Source organism: Apteryx mantelli, chromosome 1 (assembly GCF_036417845.1).
Source record: "Apteryx mantelli isolate bAptMan1 chromosome 1, bAptMan1.hap1, whole genome shotgun sequence".
NCBI classification, from domain to species: domain Eukaryota; kingdom Metazoa; phylum Chordata; class Aves; order Apterygiformes; family Apterygidae; genus Apteryx; species Apteryx mantelli.
The window spans coordinates 94,948,675-94,968,852 of NC_089978.1; the positions used below are offsets into that span (position 1 = coordinate 94,948,675).

The window sequence follows — 20,178 nt, forward strand, 5'->3', positions numbered from 1 at the left end:
TTGCTCCAAAGCCAATTACTTCACTGGAAATGTTGCCAATATTTCAGCTGGTGCTGAATTAAGCCTACATTTATGACAAATACCAAAAAAGGTCATCTATGAATGTTATAAAATGGCAGATTTTTCCTACTTAACAAGTGAAATCTACTTATCTGTTTCCAAGTAATCTCAATGCCGTTACAAAAAACACCCAACAGTATGTCCTTTTTGAATTTGCTAAGCTGAAAGTAAAATATTGGACTAATCATATATCACAATTGTTCTAGCTGTAGACCATTTTTAAAAATATATTTGAATTTTCTTCATACAACAAAAGTATGTAGCTGGATTCCCAGTGTCTTTCACTATTCACTGAAGCAGATATTGGTCTTTTGCTCATTAGAGGCATATGTATCTCTATTTTAAATTTATTAAAAACAGAATGTGTTACATATTTGCATGGGTTTTCATATTATAAATCATTTTGAACAGCATAGCAATTCTGCTCCTATTTGTAACTGTAACATTATTTCTGAAGCAACTACATCAGCTGTAGTTATGGGTAAACTGCAAAATCATTAATTTACTCTTAAGTATTTCTTATGCATTGAGTATTTTGTGGAGGTGGAGGGAATTAGAGAAAAGAAGATGTAAAAAAAAAAGAAAAAGAAAGCTCGCTAAAACCATTGACCTTTCAGCTTTGTAGAGGCCACCAGAGGTGCTCTTTGGGTCACTAAAGCTTGTCAATTAAATTGGTATATGTAAGAGAATCCTAATACGCCCTTAACAAGATACTGTCCTTTTTCTGTGCAGTAGTTCCCAATTTTTTTTTACTGTTGCATCACTATGAACCCTGCCATCCCCAAAAGATGTACTGCTCTTCTTAGTGAGGCCAAGCAACCACTCTGTCCTACAGGTAGAAAAAGGAGAAAAAGACACAGTTGCAGATTCCCTTTCACAGAAAACCCCTCTCTGCTTCCCCCCCAGTCACTCTCATTCAAAGAACCAGTGCAATGAGGTACTATTCACAAGAAAAGAAGACAGAAAGTATATATATATACACAAGGGAAAAAGATTCACCTCTTTTAAAGTACCAGAACTGATTCTCCATTGGACTGGGCTGCTAACTCTTAGGAAAAAACCCAAAGGGTTGATCATTTTTCTCTGGAAAGGGCTATATGATGATATTCCATATCCCAACTGAAACTTCTTAATCCATATTTTAATATTTTATGGCTTTATTTTTAATCTGAGTCATTTGAGTTATTCAAGCATTGAATTACATCTGTAATATACAAGTTTCATGTGTAATTGCTTTCAAACTACAGATCCTGAATGCTACATTTTAGTTGGCTGAGTGCTCTATTTCCATGACAAAATCTTCACCCCCAAAAGACCCTAAGTAAATCAAAGATAAGATAAAGCAATACAAAATTTACAGAGCAGTTGTTGGTACTGTTTACAATATAGAGCATATTCATTACATGCAAGCATTACATTTTGTATGTAAAATGCGTATGGGGAAACCCTTGTTATATAAAACAAAGTTTGAATGTTTTTGAGGGAAAAAGAGATTCTGTCTTCCACCAAGGCTCTTTTTATATATAACTGTAATGATTCAGGCTTTATAATACCTTTTTTGAGAATGTTAGGTCTCTTCACTACTATCAAACACCTACCAGCAGATTACAGTATTGCCAGAGCAATTGCTTCACTTTTGTTCCTGAAACAGTCCATTCCACTGAAGCTGTTAACATGAACATGGCAGTAGGAGCCTTTTGCAGAGTCCTCATGAATTATCATCACTGACAGTCACCTGAAAGCTGGAATAACTGTCCATCTCCAATGCATAGCTTTTGGAACTAATGTCTTAAAAAATCAGTAAGAATCAAGGAAGCTTCTTTCTGGGGATGCTACAAAAGCATGCATCTACAATGAAAGTTAATTATCAATCAGAGCATCTGGTACACTTGGTAGATATACAGAAAAAAAAAAAAAAAGTTTATCGGGAAGCTTTAAAACTTCCATAAGGTAATTAAACTGTAAGCCTCATCATTGTCTTTCAGGTTGACTGTTCACTGTTTTAAAGCTTATCTAGCTATAATATATAATGCAATCCTTGAGTTCCTGCTATATATAAATTCATTACAGGGTTACTAGATTGTGCAACTCTAAGAAAATAATGAAAGGTATATTAAAATTATACTAACAGAGATTTCTGCAGGACTTTTAAAAAAGAGCATTTGTAGACCAGTAATAAAATACTGAAGACTCTGACAAAATTATTTTACCTAATGAAAGAGGAGAGTAGAGAAGAATGCATAACATTTCTATATAATAAAACATGAATACTTTTAAAAGAATGGCACATTTAAAAATTTTTAAAGCACAATACAAAGGCTTTTTTGGCTTGTTTTATGTATAAAGTATTTTGAAAAACAATTAGTTTAGTAAAATCAGTTAGTAAAAACATTTAGTTAAAGCTCTGTACATGTTCCATAAAGTAAGCCTTTAATATCATGACACATCTTCCTTAGCATTGTGTTATGCATTTTAACAACCAAAAACATTTTAGGGCAAAACCTTGGAGTCATAATATAAGCATTTGGACCTACTCCACCAATTCTCTCTTGGCAGCTATAGACTAATGTGTAGAACATTTCTGTTTCTTATAGTACAGCCTCAGAACCACCATTTGTAACCTACACAGTGCGGCACTTGGAAGTAACGACTTATTTCTGAGATGGCTGCAGCTCAGTTATGTTTCTGTTGCCCAAAACTATCCTATCTATCTGATGTATTTGAGCATGGGTTATATCCTCAGAAAATTGCATAAATACTTTATCATAAGTATTTTTACCTTCTCTGGCTTGTAAGCTTAAAGCCAACTATAGTTTCCTTATTCAGGCCAACTGCTTCAATGTTGATAACATCATCCACTTCTGGCTCAATAGCGATGAACAGTATCGGAAACTTCCAGATTCCTCCTGTAGCACATTGTACTACTAGAGTTGCTGCATTCCTTAAAATTAGTTAAAAAGTTAAAAAGTTAAAACATTCATTGAATAGAACAGCATAATAAAATATAAACTCAGTAAACTAATATCCAGAATAAGCTTCTGTGTGCGCAGAACTGTACTTCAGTAAAATGAAAGTGCAGATGACTTTAAATTGGAATGTGTCTTTAATTTTATATGACATAGTATATATCAGTTGTACTTTAGATGGGAATGTAGACTAAATAGCACAGGATATTTACAGTGTAATATAAGAAAGGATATAATATGAAAGCAAAATGACGGGCACAGCGGAGAGATTTGATTCTTCTTGTTTACTCTGATTTAACTTTTTTTTTTTTTACTGGTTATTCTTTATTTATTCTGATGTTAAAGGAGAATTTGGTCCAGAACATGTTAGCAGTACATATTAGAACCAAATAGATCTGACTAAGGTATATGTACTTTCAGAAGATGCCAGACTATGATGTCCTTGGATTGTCTAAAAAGAGAATTAGTGCTGTAGATTCGGATGATAAAGAAACTAATTTAATTGCAGCCTTTCAATCCTCTACACCAGGCTTGATAGGTCTCAGGTACATAAAGATAAAAAAAAGGGGAGAGGGAGGGAGGACAGAATAGAAATAAAGAAGGTTTGTAAATAAATCTCCCCTCTGACCTCTGTGGAAGTGGGTGGATAGACTTTCTTAGAGGCTTGCTCTTAGTCTATTTCAATAATTTTCTTGACTACTGCAAATACAGTCCCCTCCTGCATCCTAAAAATACCCTCTTTGCATGGAACCCATGAGATCTGGCAGTGTCTGCCCTCCTCTTCGTGGTAATGTTCAACCTCTGAATTTCTCTTTTGCCTGCTCTTTCTTGAAAGAAGCTTCAGGAAAGTCTGTCCTCCATACAAGCTTGGCTTCTTCCAAAGGAAGATGCAATTTCTCACGCTCTCCAAAAGAATATCCCTTTCACAGTTTCTTTTTAAAAGGATGGCATGTACTAAATTAAAGCAAAGCAAAACAACCATTTTTCACATCACAGCTATAGAAGAGAGTACCATTTTTCTGTGAACCATTGTTACTGGGAAACTGCAGACTCATTTCAAATTAAACCATCCCACTCTGCCAAAGAATATGCACACACATTTGTCTAGGAAAAGTTTTTCCAAGGCTGACAGGCCATCCTGTCTCTGTGCTTTACTTGGAGAGCAAGCAATTTTCATCTGAGGCTGTAACACTTTCAATACTCCAATGATTAGAAGTAAATTGGTGGACACACACAACAGGGCAGTAACTCAACAGAACCATCTATCAGGCATTAAAAAGAAACACTGTCAGTTTTAATACCAAAGATATCATAATGAGAAGTGGCAAGTAAGAAAATCTAAAATAATAGATCTCAGGGGGAAAAACAGAATGAAGAAAACAGTGCAGGGAGGTGCTTCCTTAGCTAAGCTTAATCAGATAGGATTTTATTGCATGTTCTATTAGCAATAAAGAACAGGGACTTACCTCATTGGTTTGTTAGGTGCAAACACTATATTAAAGATCAGTGTTATAATTCCAGACTCTGTATCCCGTTCTTTTTGCATCAGATGTATGCCCACCAAAGAGTCAAGCTGAGATTTAATTTTATCTGATTGATATTGCAATTCATACAGAAATTCCACTGTTGTGGAAAAACCTAAATGATATAACAGTAAAAGATCAATTTGTGTATATTCAAATGGCAAACATTTGGCTGGCTAGTAGTTACATTTCTGGCTTTTCTTATTATAAGTGACAAACGAGTAAAACTAGCAATTACCCAAAACTTGACTGATTTGCTTCTGATTGCATAGCAAAATCTTCCAATTTCATATAATAGGCTGTATAGTTTCAGACAAAATGAAAGCTAGAAGAATTAGGAGAGTTTAACAATAGTGACATTGCTCTGGCTACCACTTCTACAGTATAGTGGGATATTTCTAGTTCCTCAGCCAAATGTAAATTGCAAGAATGTGGTACTGTTTGTTACTAATTCTATTGGGCCAACCTCAAAGAAAATTGTTATTTAACCACATCAGTGACACTGATGGCTGCCAGCCTGAGAAACAGTCACTGTAATGAAAAATAGCAAAGGTGTCACTAGCAGCCTCTTCTCTTATTCCCTTTGGTAGCTATGAAAAGGCCAAGTAATAATGACATAAAAATAAACAGCTGAGCTTCTTGAATCAAATGGTTCTTCCAGCTATAATAAAGAACACTGTAATATTCAGTATACGATAGTAATTTGTGCACAGACAGGAACTAAATTACTATGAGGAATAGAATCTTAAGCTTCTAATCTATTTAAAAGTTTTACGCACTGTGGGTGAAAAGTCTTTTAACAACATCACTAAATGTTACAGGAGATTTCATTTTACTATGACCACATATCTCAGGACACATTTTGACTTTGCAGAGCTTAGTGTGATGCATTATGCAGAACTCCTGTTTACATATCCATCTATATGCTGGCTATAGACTGTCAATCAGGTTCAGGGTTACCTCCAAGGGCCTTCAGATTTGGAATTCTAAAATACAGACTATACATTTCTTTCTATAAAAAATCTGTATCCCCAAGAAACAACGCACTGTGAGATAGCTAAACAACAGCTTACTTCCACTTTGCCTATCTGTAAAGCCACTTAAAGAGTATGGAGACTTCTTCCAATGCTTGAAGTCCTTTCTTCTTTGCTTAAATGTAAAAGTTCCTTTTCATTACTTCATTAACTAACAAGAAGTTTTAACTTTTGTTGACAATATTTTTGTAACACATAGATTAGATTAACCCTAAAAATTGTCAGAGCTTATACCGAATCGCTTCTGACTCTTTAAAGTACATTGTTTACACAGATATATAGAAGATTTATCCTAGATGTACGAGTTACACAGACATAAGCAAAACATTATCACCAACATACAGGATTATCTGTCATAGTAGATATACACTGAGTACTGAAAACATAGGATTTCCACATATTAATCTATCCTTTATAACTGTACTTTGTTATTATACACGTACTTTGTTATTATACACATACTCTGTTATTATACACGTACTTTGTTATAATGAAATTAAAGACAAACATTTTTCCTACAGTTTATAAAATTCTTGGGATCATACTACATTGTTCCATGTTTTTTTGTTAATATAAGAATCTCCCTTCTTGCTCTTTCTGAAAAATAACATGTTCATGCCATGCATTTAGAATTCAAGACAGCCCAAAGTTTGTAATAGTCACCCTATACAAATGCCAAAACACGAAGATTTAGACATAAAAATTAACTTATTATGTGAGAGAAAAGATTACATCATTTGGAGCATTCCATAGTGGGAAAATTGCAACTGTTGAGCAGATGTTTCTTTCAGGAGTTAAATCACACAACACTGCTCAGAAAAGGCTTATTTTATAGTTCAGATGCTAGGAAGAAAATGTTGTGAATTACATGGTGCTTTTAGTGTCTGAAGATATTTGGGTTTGGTTTCACATATTTACATAACGCCATTTAGTCATAAGCAGTTAAATATTATATTTTTTTCTGCTCTGGGCTGTTTTATAACCTGTTCTATGCTCACAGTAAGCATTTAGTTAAAATACTTTAATATTTACAACACCTAAGGAAAAACAATGCATTTTTAAGCACAAATGAAAATATCTGAAAGCTTCATTATGCAGGTCCCTTAGCTGGTTGTGAATCTACACTGCAGATCTAGTTTAGGGCTGTTCAAAACAGAAAAATGTAATTAGATTTTCATCAGAGCTGCAAACCCTAAAGACTACCATATTATGGGAAGCCTTTGTGAATATGTTAATATTTGTTTCAGACAATTCTATAATTTACATGCTGTCTAAACAAACTGGCAGCTGCTGAAGGCAAAAAAATGTTGCTAAACGTTGCTAGAAATGTGTCCAAATTGTCAAATGTTCAGATTTCTATTGACTCTTAAAAGCCCAGTTTCAATGTAAGTGGCAAATAAATAAAACACTGGAGACAGAATTATCCTTATTTTTAAAATAATGCCAAATACAATGTTGCATATTGTTCGAATATGCCTTGAACCTTTAGCCCAGCACTTTGCATACCAGTCATTTACTAGTTTTGTTTTTAAAATCACCAGTTTAGTGCAGGTACAATTGTTATGTTATCTAATGCAAAATGTAGAATAGACATGCAGGTTAAAGTACATCCCAATTAATCTGCCTCTGTTCTGAAGCAATAGTTCAGCAATAGAGCAGCAGCAATAGTTTTAACCACTTCACACTTGTCTTAAAATACAGATATTTATCAATCCAAATAATGGGATAAAAATATAACATGGTATTTATATACAGCTGGTTAGACCAAAGGAACGAAATTCTCATTATAAAAAAATATTACTTCTTCATATTTCCCAAAGAATATTATGCATTATTTAAGTAAGACATGAAGTAAGATTATGATTTTGAGGTAATTATTGCAAGATGAATTTTGTAAAGCATTAAACATTTCTTATTCTGAAAGGCTATGAATCTCGATTTTTTATAGCATTTTCCTTTCTGCAACTAAAGACTTCCAAAAGTTAGTATGCATCTAGGCAACATTTATGTATGCAGTTTCATAAGAATCACTGAAGCAGCTATATTTGAAAGCCTGCCTCACAACACGAGTTTTGAGCTATGTACTTTTGTATATGGCTGTCATTTATTCTCAAGTGTTAGCAAGGCTACTTCTCAAAAAGCACTAGAATCAAAGTGCTGAAGATTTGTTGTGTTTTTTATAACCTCTAAGAAGATGAAAGGAAATAGACCACTTTCGTTTTATTTACTTTTTGACTCGTAAGCGTGGAAACTTCAAAGTTTTTACGTTACGAGCAGACAGTTTAGAAAAATGTGATTTTTTTGTGACTGTTAGGGATTACTGTAAAGCTAATTAATAGATGCCATACATCTAAAAATAAAAAGAGCAGCCTAACAGGTTCACACAACAGGTACCTCAGGAATGTGACTGACTTCTCAGTAGAAAAGTTCACCTGCTAAGAGCTAATTACAAAGACAGTGACAGGCCTAATGTCTGTAGGTGGTATTGTGAAAGGCCCACTGGATATATCTGACCTGGAAAAGAGCTTCACACTGTCATTAGAGAAGCTTTGTGCATCTCCCTCATATTTCTGAAAAGTGAATAAGTGTTTGACCCCACTGAAGACCAGCTCATTAAACAACATGCTTTCTGATGATAAAAATCTAATGGAAAGAGGCCTGTGAGGCTGCAGTCTTTTTGTGGATTCCCAAACGAGATCCAGCCATCTGAGCACTCTGCAAATAACGCTTAACCTGTGGCACACTTGGTGACTAGAAATGGCAGGGAAGAGGACCGTGCTAAGGGATGCTCCTGTCCTTCATGTTGTCCCCAGTTTCCAGTGACACAGGAGGAAATTGAAGCAGTGATAGAAAGAGGTTCAGATTGCAAAAATGCTTGTCCTCATTACAGAGGCTTTTCTTACTTTGGATAGGTGCAACAGAACAGAGATAAAGAGTGAATTCATTCAAGTGGCCTTCCCATTCAGCCGGCCGCAATCTTACCTGCAGTCATTAATAAAGGAGGTCAGCACAGTCACAGGATGCAAACACAAAATGAAAGCCCAGCTGTTCATAAACTTGCAGCTTCGTGCTTTTCAAAAGCCAGGTAAATTACTGTATCTGGTGCTGGATGTAAACATACTGCACTCTCTCACTGTTTTTTCCCCTAGTCCTGCTAATTCTCCAAGGTTAAGTACCAGCTGCTGCCCTGGCTCCTCCCCAGGTTCTCAACAAAGACTTCTTTCCCTCTTCAACAATAGCCTCCAAAGCAAGTAAAAAAGAAACTATAGGCTCAGAATTTATCCAATCATATCTACCAGATATTTGGCATCTAATGCTGCCCTTCCAAACCTCGGAAAATATCTTTCTTCATAACCCCATTCAAACTGTGGTCTGACACTTGTTCTTTTCCTGCTTCTCCACTGTCTTCCGGGACTCTTCACACGCATACTATTTGAACACAGTAGGGAGTGGGGAGTGAACATTAAGTATGCAGTTATGCCTTAAGAGTGAAAGCAGAAGCAGAGAGAATGAATGACTTGGATTAAAGAAAAACATAAAAAGATAAATAAATGATAGTGGATTAACTGGTTTCAATACAGTTTTTCTCGAGTGAATAGCAAAAGTGAGTTAGAAGAGTAAAAGGAAAAAATAAAAGGAAGCCTGATGGGGAAGAACTTTCCAACATTTCAGTAGCCAGTATCTTCCAGGCAGTGAGAAATGAATCTCATTTGAGAAGTAAACATCTTCTTCTCACTGTGAAATGTCATAACTGGAGGCTAACAGCAGCAGAATAAGCAAAGAGCACAAGGACGCCAAAAGACCTGTTTGTAACTGAATATGGCCTTTCACTGAAGTTCTTCATACAGGTACAAAACTGCTGTATGGAGAGCATTATAAAATACCAGCAAAATAACATCACATACTTTGTTAAATGCTAGACACCAAACTACCTTAATACAAAGAAATTAATGGATATGAAAGTGATCTCCTCCTGCTGTTAATATACTCATTGATGCTCAACGGAATTCTGAGGAAATTCTCAGCATAGCTCTGCTTGTATGTCTTTATATCTCTTCAGTGAAAATTTCTCTTTCCATATCCAATTAAAGCTTTTCATCCATATGTTCAAGGCTCTGCAAAATTCCACTCCTAGCCACAGTTTTTTTCTTTTTTTTTACCATACATTCCACTGCCTAGTTTCCTATCAAACACCTTTAACATTTCTTTCCTAAATTTTCTTTGAAGCTTACTATTTTTGTATGCTACTTTTTTCTCTCTCAGAACACTTTTTAAAAATAGATTTCTAATGCAAGGCCTTAGAAAGTCTTTCTTCAAAACACTGCATCATTTAGTGAATGAATGGGCAGCTTGTCAATCTATGTATATGAAATACAGTGTTTGCATCTAGTATCTGTTACTCTTCATACATTTTTGCATTCTTCCTTTCAGCTACCTCCCTCACATTCTCTCTCTCTCTGAATCCCTTCTGGACTACTTCCCTTTTTATTACATTTACCCACATTCTTCTCCCTTAACAGTTTTTATTTCTTTGCTTTTGGCATAGTTTGGCATAGTAAACTGAAGCAAAAACCTCAGGATAAGCAAAAAGATCAGCCCAGAGGATCTCTCACATGATCCTGCTTTTATCTGGCATTCTGCTTTGATGTGTACAATGTTCTATATATTAAGGTTTTACAGTAACTGATTAAAACGTATTTTTTCAAAAATATTTTATTCCTTTTTCAACATTATCCTATTTACATACCATTGCCTTCATTTAGCTCCTAATCTAATAATTTTAGCAAATAATGATCACCTTATGATGTTTTTTTTGACTAACCACTAAAACACCTGTCAACAAGCCTTCCTCTTATTTTAAACAAGCCAATGAATGAAGAGCTGCTTTTGTATCAAATGAATAAAGAAAAGTATAATTCATACTGAAACTTACACATTCATACATTACTGTGTATCCTAGTTGGTTCTATTCTAAAGCTTTTTTGGAAGTTTTGCCTTTCTTTATTTGCCTATGCTACAAATAATTTGGACTTTTAAGTTACCAAATCCAATATGGAACATATAGCCATAATTTCAAAAAGATAAAAGTTACTCTACTTGGCTACTTGGTGTAGGTTTATCCCAACTAACTTTAGGCATTTGACTAATGTAATCTGAAGACCACAAGTGGCATCGCTGTTTGTCACTGGTGTAACTAGGTCAACACTTCTGAAAATGTTTTTCCAAGCAAAACCAGAGTTGACTGGTGGAGCCAGACTCTTTTCAGTGGTGCCCAGCAACAGGACACGAGGCAACAGGCACAAACTGAAACACAGGCAGCTCCATCTGAACATGAGGAAAAACTTCTTCACTGTGAGGGTGACAGAGCACTGGAACAGGTTGCCCAGAGAGGTTGCGGAGTCTCCTTCTCTGGAGATATTCAAAACCTGTCTGGACGCGATCCTGTGCAATGTGCTCTAGGTGACCCTGCTTGAGCAGGGGGGTTGGACTAGATGATCTCTGGTGGCCCCTTCCAACCTCAACCATTCTGTGATTCTGTGATTCTGTAACTAGTATCCATGGAGAAGACTGGACCTGAAGGTAAGGGGCCTGAAGAAGCACCACTGAGAACCTAAGACTGGTAGCCCTCTTCTCTTATGCTGAACTTTCCCTTCCTCTCAGGGCAAGGGGGAGGGAGATCAGAGAAAGAGATTTCTGGAAGATCTCAGGTGATTTCATTTTCTTTATCTGATCAGCAGAAGATGATAAAGCATGGGAATCATGGAAAATGTTTCCTGGAGCCTAGCTTCTAAATGTCAAAAGAAGGTGTTTCAAGTACATATGTTTTTTACATAAGTTTTAGAGTAGCACAGAAATCTTGGCATGAAGAGTAAGTATTTCCTCAGTACTGCCAGGACAACCTGCCTCCAGTAGAGAACATGGGCCAGGTTTTCTACAATGCTTTTTTCTGGCCTTAAAGGGCAAAAGGCTCAAATTCATTCATGGTATGCAGGATATCCTGGAGAGCTTTCAGCGTGTCCATACTTCATCAGACTGAGGCAGATAGGATGGACAGATATTTTTGCAGTACTATTGTTTTTTAATGAGAGCAAGTCTGATGCAGTCTGCAAATAAGGAAAGAGATTTTGGCAGCTAGAAACGTTTGCACAAGCATACCTGGCCATAAGCAACCTCAAAACAGCTTCTGCATGAACATATGTTATGATGTGGTCTCAATTCACAAAGACATTATTTTTTCCCATGGTACCCTCACTCATTTGGCTCCTTCTGAATGTTGCTCCCTGAAATCAGTAGCAACTCAAGATGTCTTTTAATCTAACCATTCAATCTGTGACAGCCCACACAAAAGCTAAACTGAAAACAAAATTATTAATCTCTTCACAGGTTTTTGATGTTTTGATGTCACCATGATGATGTCTGAGTACTTTAATGCATGAAGTAGTTACACTACTGACTAAAAAAATTATGCTGCTCATTTGGAAGACCTGCTTCCCATACAAGCAAATTCCTTCAGATTCCTTTACAGCAGCAGGGTATTTACAGATAGGCTGCAAGATTTTTGAAGTTATGATGCAATGGCTATGCTGTTTGTTTCAGTCTCTTTATAGGACAGTGTGATGGCTATTGGCCCCTCCCTCCCTCAGAGGTATCCTAGTTTTCAGCCTTCTTTTTTATCATTTCCTGATATAGTGGAAAGATATAACTCATAGGGGATGTTCTATATTTTTTCCTATAGGAGGTTAAGAGGACATCAGTGCTTTTGCTTTAAATCACTCATCACACTTATGTGTTCAAATAATCCTCGAGCATTTTGTATTACATCCTATACACTTAGTCACTCTCTCTCTCTCTCTCTCTCTCTTTTCCAAATTCATTCTTAAAACTAGTTAAAAACTATTTTAGCAATTCCTCTTATTCCCCGTCTTCCAACATTGTCAGCGTATACTGTGTCAAGTATCGTTCTCTGGCACAGAAAATACTCTTTTCCATATTTTGAAACATACCACTTCCATTCATGAAACTTATCACTTGCCAGTTAAAATGTGACTCTATGCTATATTAATGTGACTTTACAAATGCCAAGGACAAATAGATTTAGCCCATCATTAGCTATTTAAGTTCCTTCACAATTCCTTATTAGGGTTATATATAATTATAAAATACTTTCCATTCAGGAACATGGCAATCTTGAAATACTGTGGATCACACAAACATAATTTGTCTTACTAAATATGAGTAATTATTGATATAGATATTCAAGCTCCTTCAGAGTTATTTATTAAGGTTACATATAATTATAAAATACTTTATGTCCAGGAACACAAAATATTGTGGATTATATTTATTAACACAATTCAGGGTTTTGTAAGTTTTGACCACACCTCTAAGCATCATTGATATATAACTTTGTAAATCAGCTGAGTCTATGCAATGTATACCTGGTTTTGCTGAACTAATAGAGATACAATAAAAAAATTCAAAATAGCATTTTCAAGAGAAAGTGCTTTCTGACTACTTTTAACCTTTGTCTTGTAACTTGGGTGTAAAAATAGAACCATTATCAATTTTCCTGATCACCATTAGACTCAAACAATTTTGAGCAGACAAGGCACACTTCTGCTGATTGCTGTTAAAAATCAGAGTACATTAAACCGCGCTGAGATGCAGTTCTTACTCAGCAAGGCTGCACTTGTAGTTTTTCAGCAAGTCATAAAGCACTGATGTTTAAAATATTCCTATATGCAGTACAGTCTATTTGCCCTTTGAAATTCTGAAGAACTGACACAAACAAACCCAAGACTTTTTAACAAGAAAATATTGAAACCCACAATATTTGAATAACACAACCCATGCGTAGCAAAAGGCTTTTTGTTGTCAATTTTAAAGGTACTTTTACATCTACTAAGTGTGTCAGCTATAGGATGCTATATTTCCATAAGCTGAAACTATCATACAAGCTGTTGAGCTAATCCTCACTTGCAATTACATTACAAGTTCACTTTAGAAGATTAATAATATAGTATTTTAAAATGTTTTAATTTAATTAGCAGATATTTCAGATAGACACATTACATTTCTAATGACTCTGAAATTTCTCTTCACAAATTAGACTGTCCAGACTGAGCAGAATCTGGTTGCCTCTCGAACACAACAAAAACTGCATCTGTTTTGTGCAGGATTTTAGGAAGGAAGATGTGACGTGGGAACATGTATTGTAAGGTCTTGATTTATTTGTTTTTTGAGGACATTTAAGAAGTATACTATTCATTTTCATTTGCTACATATCTCTTGATTCATGGTCACCACATGAAATGGGGAGTTAGGGACCAGGAACTGTTGCAGTTCCGGGTATTTATAATAGTTGCATATTTTTAGAAGTGGAGATGACAAAGATGGCAACCTAGGTTATGCTATTTCCCCGTATCTTCATCTAAATCACTAGGCAAATAAGCCTGTGGGACTACAGACTAAAGAACTTCAGTCTGAGGATTTTCTCATGCAGAAATGGATTTTTGTATTTTGAAAACTTGGTTGTATATATTCAAAGCAACCCACTCAGTACCTCTGCAAATTCAAAAAGTAGACAGGCTACACAAGTAAAATGGGTCATATAAACCTGCAATCACCAGATGGAGGGATTTTCTGTACTTCCTTCTAACTTATAAGGGGATATGGAGAAAAGACAAATTTCCCTAGCAAGCATTCTTTATCTGGTCATATAAATGGATTATTCTTATAAATGAGATGGAAAGAATCTATGTCTTAAATCATGTCTTTGAAATCAAAATAACTTAAATTATTTATAAGTTTCCTGATATTATTTCAATTCTGATATCTGCATTATGATATAATCTTTACTTAGATAATCACATACTATTTTGGGTTAGTTTCCTTTGAAAATTAACCAAAATATGTGAATTTATTCACATGGAACTCTCTACTGATGCAGCTAAATTGTTTCTGGTACTGTTACTAGCATTTGTAAGCACGTCTCGGATATTTCTAAACTATACTGTGGTCCATTAAAGAGGAATACTTTTGTTATCTTGTGACTTTTTAATATACAAAACAGCCTTACCACAGAGACTGGAACACACTGCCTAATCATTACAGTCATGTTTCTTTGCTTCCTTTTTCTTATCCAATGAATTAAATTTAAAGTTATTTGTAAGGTGGAACAGCTTGAATGCAGGGGAGTATAAATGCCTCTACTATAAGACAGCAGTAGTCTCATGGGAGGTTTGGATTGCAGTCCTCCAAGGCGGAAGAGGGAAGATGACCCAAGTTCTCAATATCTCTCATCACAAAGAACAGCAAAAGTTCCTCTTCTTTGGGCAAAGCTGTAAAGAATACTGTGTTTTCTGCAAAGCCAAAGCCAGGAGGCACACTTTTACAACACCCTGTATCAAACCCCTGAACTCAAATAGGCAGAAGAACTCACTGTGAATACTGACAGGGCTTTTCAGGGGCTTCTGAGGACACCTGAGACTGAGGCATTTTTTGAGCATGGCAAACTACTACTAGGTTACTGCAAACTTAGAGCCAAAACCACAAAAGGATTTAGGTAACTAAAATGGGAGACCTTAGGCAATTCCATGCAAAATGGTAATTCTAAAAACTTCTCCATTACATCATGGATCCTAAAATCTTTGGCTTTAGCCAAAGTTTGCAGTATTTCTGATGTGAAAAATTTCTATAATGAATGTAAGGAAAATAAATCCATTTGTGGTTTTTTTTAGATACAAATCAATTTAAAAAAGAAAAGCTATTCAGAAGTAATAATAAGCTTGCACAGTAAAATTCTAAAATTCCACCGCTGTCTTCCCAAACTGGCTGGAAGAAAGAGCAATGGTTCAGGGGAACAATTTCATTCACTCTGCTATGGTGATTCTATTACACTAGCAACATTTAGTCATTTGTCTTTATAATTTTAATGGCTAGCTATATCTTCAAATCTTCAAATCAACTTACTCCTAAGAGTGTCAGAACTACAGGCACAATGCATTTATATTTACAGAAACATAATGTTGTACACATTCTCCATAATGACTGGGGAAGTTTGTTTTTTCCTTTTTGCCTCATGCTCATTTTGGAAATGAGCAGTATGGGAGAGATGAGAGAAATCTCTGAAGTGCATAACTCCATTTTCTCTAACAACAACAACAACGCCTGAACAGTGCGAATTCAGAGACAAGAAAATATAGGCAAAGAATTGACTTGATAAATTCCATTATAAGTCAATTTGAAATTACCATTTAGCAGAGTCACAAAAATACAATGCAATAACTTGAAAATAGAAAAACATTTGGGACAGACTAGTTCCAGGTGTGCATGTATTTGTTACTACAGAGACTGTCAGGCACTTTGTCTATGGCAAATTTAGGTATATAATCCCTCCCGCTTGTTTTTCTAAGATGAAAAGCGTGCAAATAGAGATGAGATAATTAGACAAGGCAAGTACTGATTGACCCTTTGTTCTTCTGGAAAACCCACAAAGTTCATGTTTCATGGGCTTAGATTAGCTCTGCTGTGTTGATAGCCCATAATTAATGGGCTAAATCCTAAATTAGTTCAAATTAATGCAGATGGATCACTGTGGGGTGATATGATATTGCAGAAGCACAACTAACAGCATGGTGAACTGTGTTGCCTATAGTTTTGACCTCCAGAAGCTTTTCCAAAATATCTTGACAAACCAAGGGTGTAAAGAACTGAATCCATGCTATGGCGCTAAAGCTTCATTATCACCCAATTCAGTGAAAAAGAAATGGAGAAATGGAACTTTGGCAACAGTACGATAATATAATAAGTAAAGTAAGGCACGGATTCTTGCAGCAAATTATATTGCCTACTTTTCCCTTAGCCACTAAATACAGCCACCTATCTGCGCATCCTTGCTTCAGAGATATGTTATGTTGGGTTAGCTAATCAGTTCTTTTGGTCTTTTCTTTCTCCTGGGTGCACATCATACTGAAAAGTAACATTAGAAAGAAATGAATTACATCTGATTTTGTTTTAGAGTTATTGTGTGAAGGTGAATAAATAACTTCAGATTAGTTTATAATTGATCTGGTTTCCTGTAAGTGCTGAATATTTTAACTGAGCATGATTTTGCAGAGGTGTTAGAAACTAATTTTAATTTGCATAATGATGATTCTCAATTTTAAGGCTTGCAGAGTTTAACATTTTACAAAATGGTAAGGAAACAGAAATGCTGAGTGACTGTCCTGTAAACAGAAACATTAGCACTGATTCGTGCTCACAAATTCTGTTTGCTCATAATTCAAGGGCTCCTTTTCAGGATTTGTTACTATTATTCTAGCTAGAATACAGGGGAGGGACATGTAGCTGCCTGTGAGACAAAAACCATGCTAAAAGTTGTTTGTTTTTCACTTGACTGTCCTACCGCCATGGATATTGCTTTAGAAAGTTAAGATCAAGTGCTAACCCAGTATATTATCACTGAATTAAAAAAGTCCTATTTGAAGTTTTCCATCAGAATGCCTGAACATATTGCAGTTCAGGAAAAGGAAATAATATAATCCTAGTTTTCTATGTATCTTGTTTCTAATGCACAAGAACAGGCCATTTAAAAATCTCTGTCGGTTTACCGTGTAAAGATAATTTACAAAATGGAGTTGCTTGATCAGTCTGGTACTTCATATACCATTAAAACTGTGATTATCCACCAGATCTACTGTAATTATTTCATTTTCATTCAAGGAATCCTTTATAGTGCTTCATTTTTCATCTTGTCAACTAAGAGTTACCCATTAGAATTTAAGCAGGTGAAATTAGTCTCTTCCTTCAGAAAGAAAAAAAAACCATCAAGTTGCTCCCATGTTTCATTCATAAATAAAGAAACATGAAGCCAGTTGTAAAGTATGTAACTACTGAATTATGTAACTACTAAAATAATCCATCCGGGCTATCATTTCTATTCTTTTGCTCTATTCTTTGACTTCTGCTAGTTCCCCGTTTTCCAGCACAAGTTCAAACTTGTCACCCTTAACAAGGTAACTCAGAGTAACTCTTCCTACCAGCTGGTGGTTCACCCCTTGTCAACACTTCCGTTTTGCCATTGCTAACAGCTTTCACCAGCTGTTAATCCAAAACAAGAATTTATTTGTTCTTTGTTCTACTCCGCTTCTCACAGAGCAAAAAAAAGTCCATCTACAATCTCATTTATAAAGCTATAATTTTCTCATCCTCAGATACCACTTGAAAAATAATTCCACAGTGATTCTGAAAATAGAGAGTTTAAGTTATATAGAGAGCCATCTCCATTATTATCCTCTTTATATTGTTTTCCATATCCACCTGCCACACTTTATCAATAATTAGATTAAAATCTCTCTGGATGAGAGGTAGGTGTATAAGAATATTTTATTTCCACCTATAGTGGCACTTTTATAACTCACACTGATAAGATTTCTTCAGTTTTGCCCAATTTTACTGAACTCATTTCTTAAAGGTGAACCTCCTGATCCAGATCCATCACACCAAAGTGGCATTTAGTGGAGTTCAAACCACTGGCTAACATGAGAACTTGCTGAGGGAGGGAATAGGCTTTAGCATGTGTTTGGAGGTGTTCTTTTTCTGCCTTACTATTCTCCTTCCTTCACAACATTCATTAATGCCTCAAAGAGGCATTTTAATGGGGTTAAAAAAATAGAGGATTTCCCTATATTCTGATGAGTTTCAGTACTTCAAGAATTTATGAATGTTAGATAATTGCCATAAAACTGTTAAAAATGGGCGAGGGTTGTTGCTCTTGTCGATGGTGAAACAAAGGGTATGGATACACTGTGCATCATGTTTGCCAATGTACATTATGGATTAGCATAACTGCAAAATATTATTTAATCACTAGGTGCAATTGAACTGTTCATCTGTTTAGTCAGAGATCAGCATAGCTGCGAAAATTTCACATGACATAAAGATTGATTATCTGTGCTACCCTCAAGAACCTGAACAACACTTTTTCCCCAAAATAATAATTCACATGAAGCCTTCCCAGAAATAAGAATCCAGTAGCAATGAATTAAGACCAGCCTTTGGGCTGTGAAAAAAAATATGAATTAATCACAATTAGGGAGGTTAATTACAAACACTCAACCCTTATCACTGGCTTATGTGATAAACTGAAGCAAGTAAAAGGGACAGAGACAGAATAGGACTGATTACTGTATTTCATCAAATCAGAAATACTCTCTGACCACATACGACACATGCTCTCAACATGGCCAAGTTTGGTTGCTTAGAAACTCATGAATCACAGTCAAATATAATTGATAATTTGCGACTCTGATGTTTTTCTTACCATATTGTGGAAAATCAAACATTTCTAAATTTTCTATTGAATGTTTAAAGTAAACTAAAAAGAGCTATTTTATTAGAGTAAAAAACAACCATCACACTTGTTTTGATGAATTGTCTTAAACTAGTTTAACTGAAAATAATATCTTTAGAGAGTAATATTTAAGAAAACAGCTGAAAAACAAACATACGATATATTAGAGTAAAAATACATATTTAATACAATTGAAAATTATTTAAATAGGCCATATCATAATTATTATGCCCTAAATTCTAACTTTTTAACTTGTTGGATCTCTGAAACATTGCTGATTTCTGAACAACAAATTGCGTCATCTTAGCTATACAGTATTTAGACCGTCCCTTCTTTCTTAAGAAATTATAATAACTTTTTGTTTCAAACAAAATCTTCTGGAATGGACCAAACTGAATTCTTTTAATGTAAAGGACATGCTTGAAGATTTTCACTTCCCAGGGGTTTAGTCTTGACCAAATAATTTAAATACTGAAGCACAGTGGTAGCTGTTTAAATCTGATCTGCCAGTAATTATCATCATTTATCTTTGATATAAAAACTGCTTACTATACATCACGCACAGTCTGATGAATCACTCTTTCAGAAGAGAAAAGAAATGAAAAACAGCTTGCCAAGCTGTTATCTTAGTGCTTTATACTTTTATTTATGTTATTAGTGGTAGGCTGCAGAATGCTCAGATAGCACCATTAAATTTGATTCCTAACAGGCATCAAATTCATCTAATAATGACATTACAATGTCATTGACAACCCTGAAAAGCACCGGAGTTATAAATGATCTTAGTACCTATGGTGTCAAGCATTTCATTACCAGATGCCTTGGCTGAAAAAATGCAATGTCCCAAATCAATGTCTTGCAGTATGTGCAGAAGCCAGTGTTAATAAACATGAAATATTATTCCCATGAATAAAACAAGCACTATGCATCAAAGATCTGCAAGTCTTTCAAAATGCTGTCTCAACTTGCTGAATGCATGTTACTCCTGTCAATTCCGATGCCAGCGTTTTGGAGGGAAATATCTCAGGTATGTTTAAGATGGCCTATTCATATGTGACAGCTTAATAAACTGCTAAGCCAGCTATTCCATAGTAATAAAAATGGTAGCATGTATTTTGACACAAAGCTGTTCTTACAAGGCCAAATAAAATTGCATGATAATATTTATGGTTCTCCAAAGAGGCAAGAATATACATTGAGCACTTCACAACTTTTTTGTTTTACTAGCCTGATCACTATTA

At 35.2% G+C, this 20,178-nt stretch overlaps 1 protein-coding gene across 1 annotated transcript in view; it reads right to left on the reverse strand.

The window, feature by feature from the left end:
- CFAP47 (cilia and flagella associated protein 47) overlaps positions 1–20,178 on the reverse strand; it is a 377,656-nt gene that overhangs the window by 19,959 nt on the left and 337,519 nt on the right. The window contains exons 61-62 of the mRNA XM_067289744.1: positions 4,493–4,664; positions 2,840–3,001 (exon numbers count right to left, since the gene is read on the reverse strand). Of these exons, the coding sequence (XP_067145845.1) occupies positions 2,840–3,001; positions 4,493–4,664 (334 nt within the window). The remainder of the gene's footprint in view (positions 1–2,839; positions 3,002–4,492; positions 4,665–20,178) is intronic.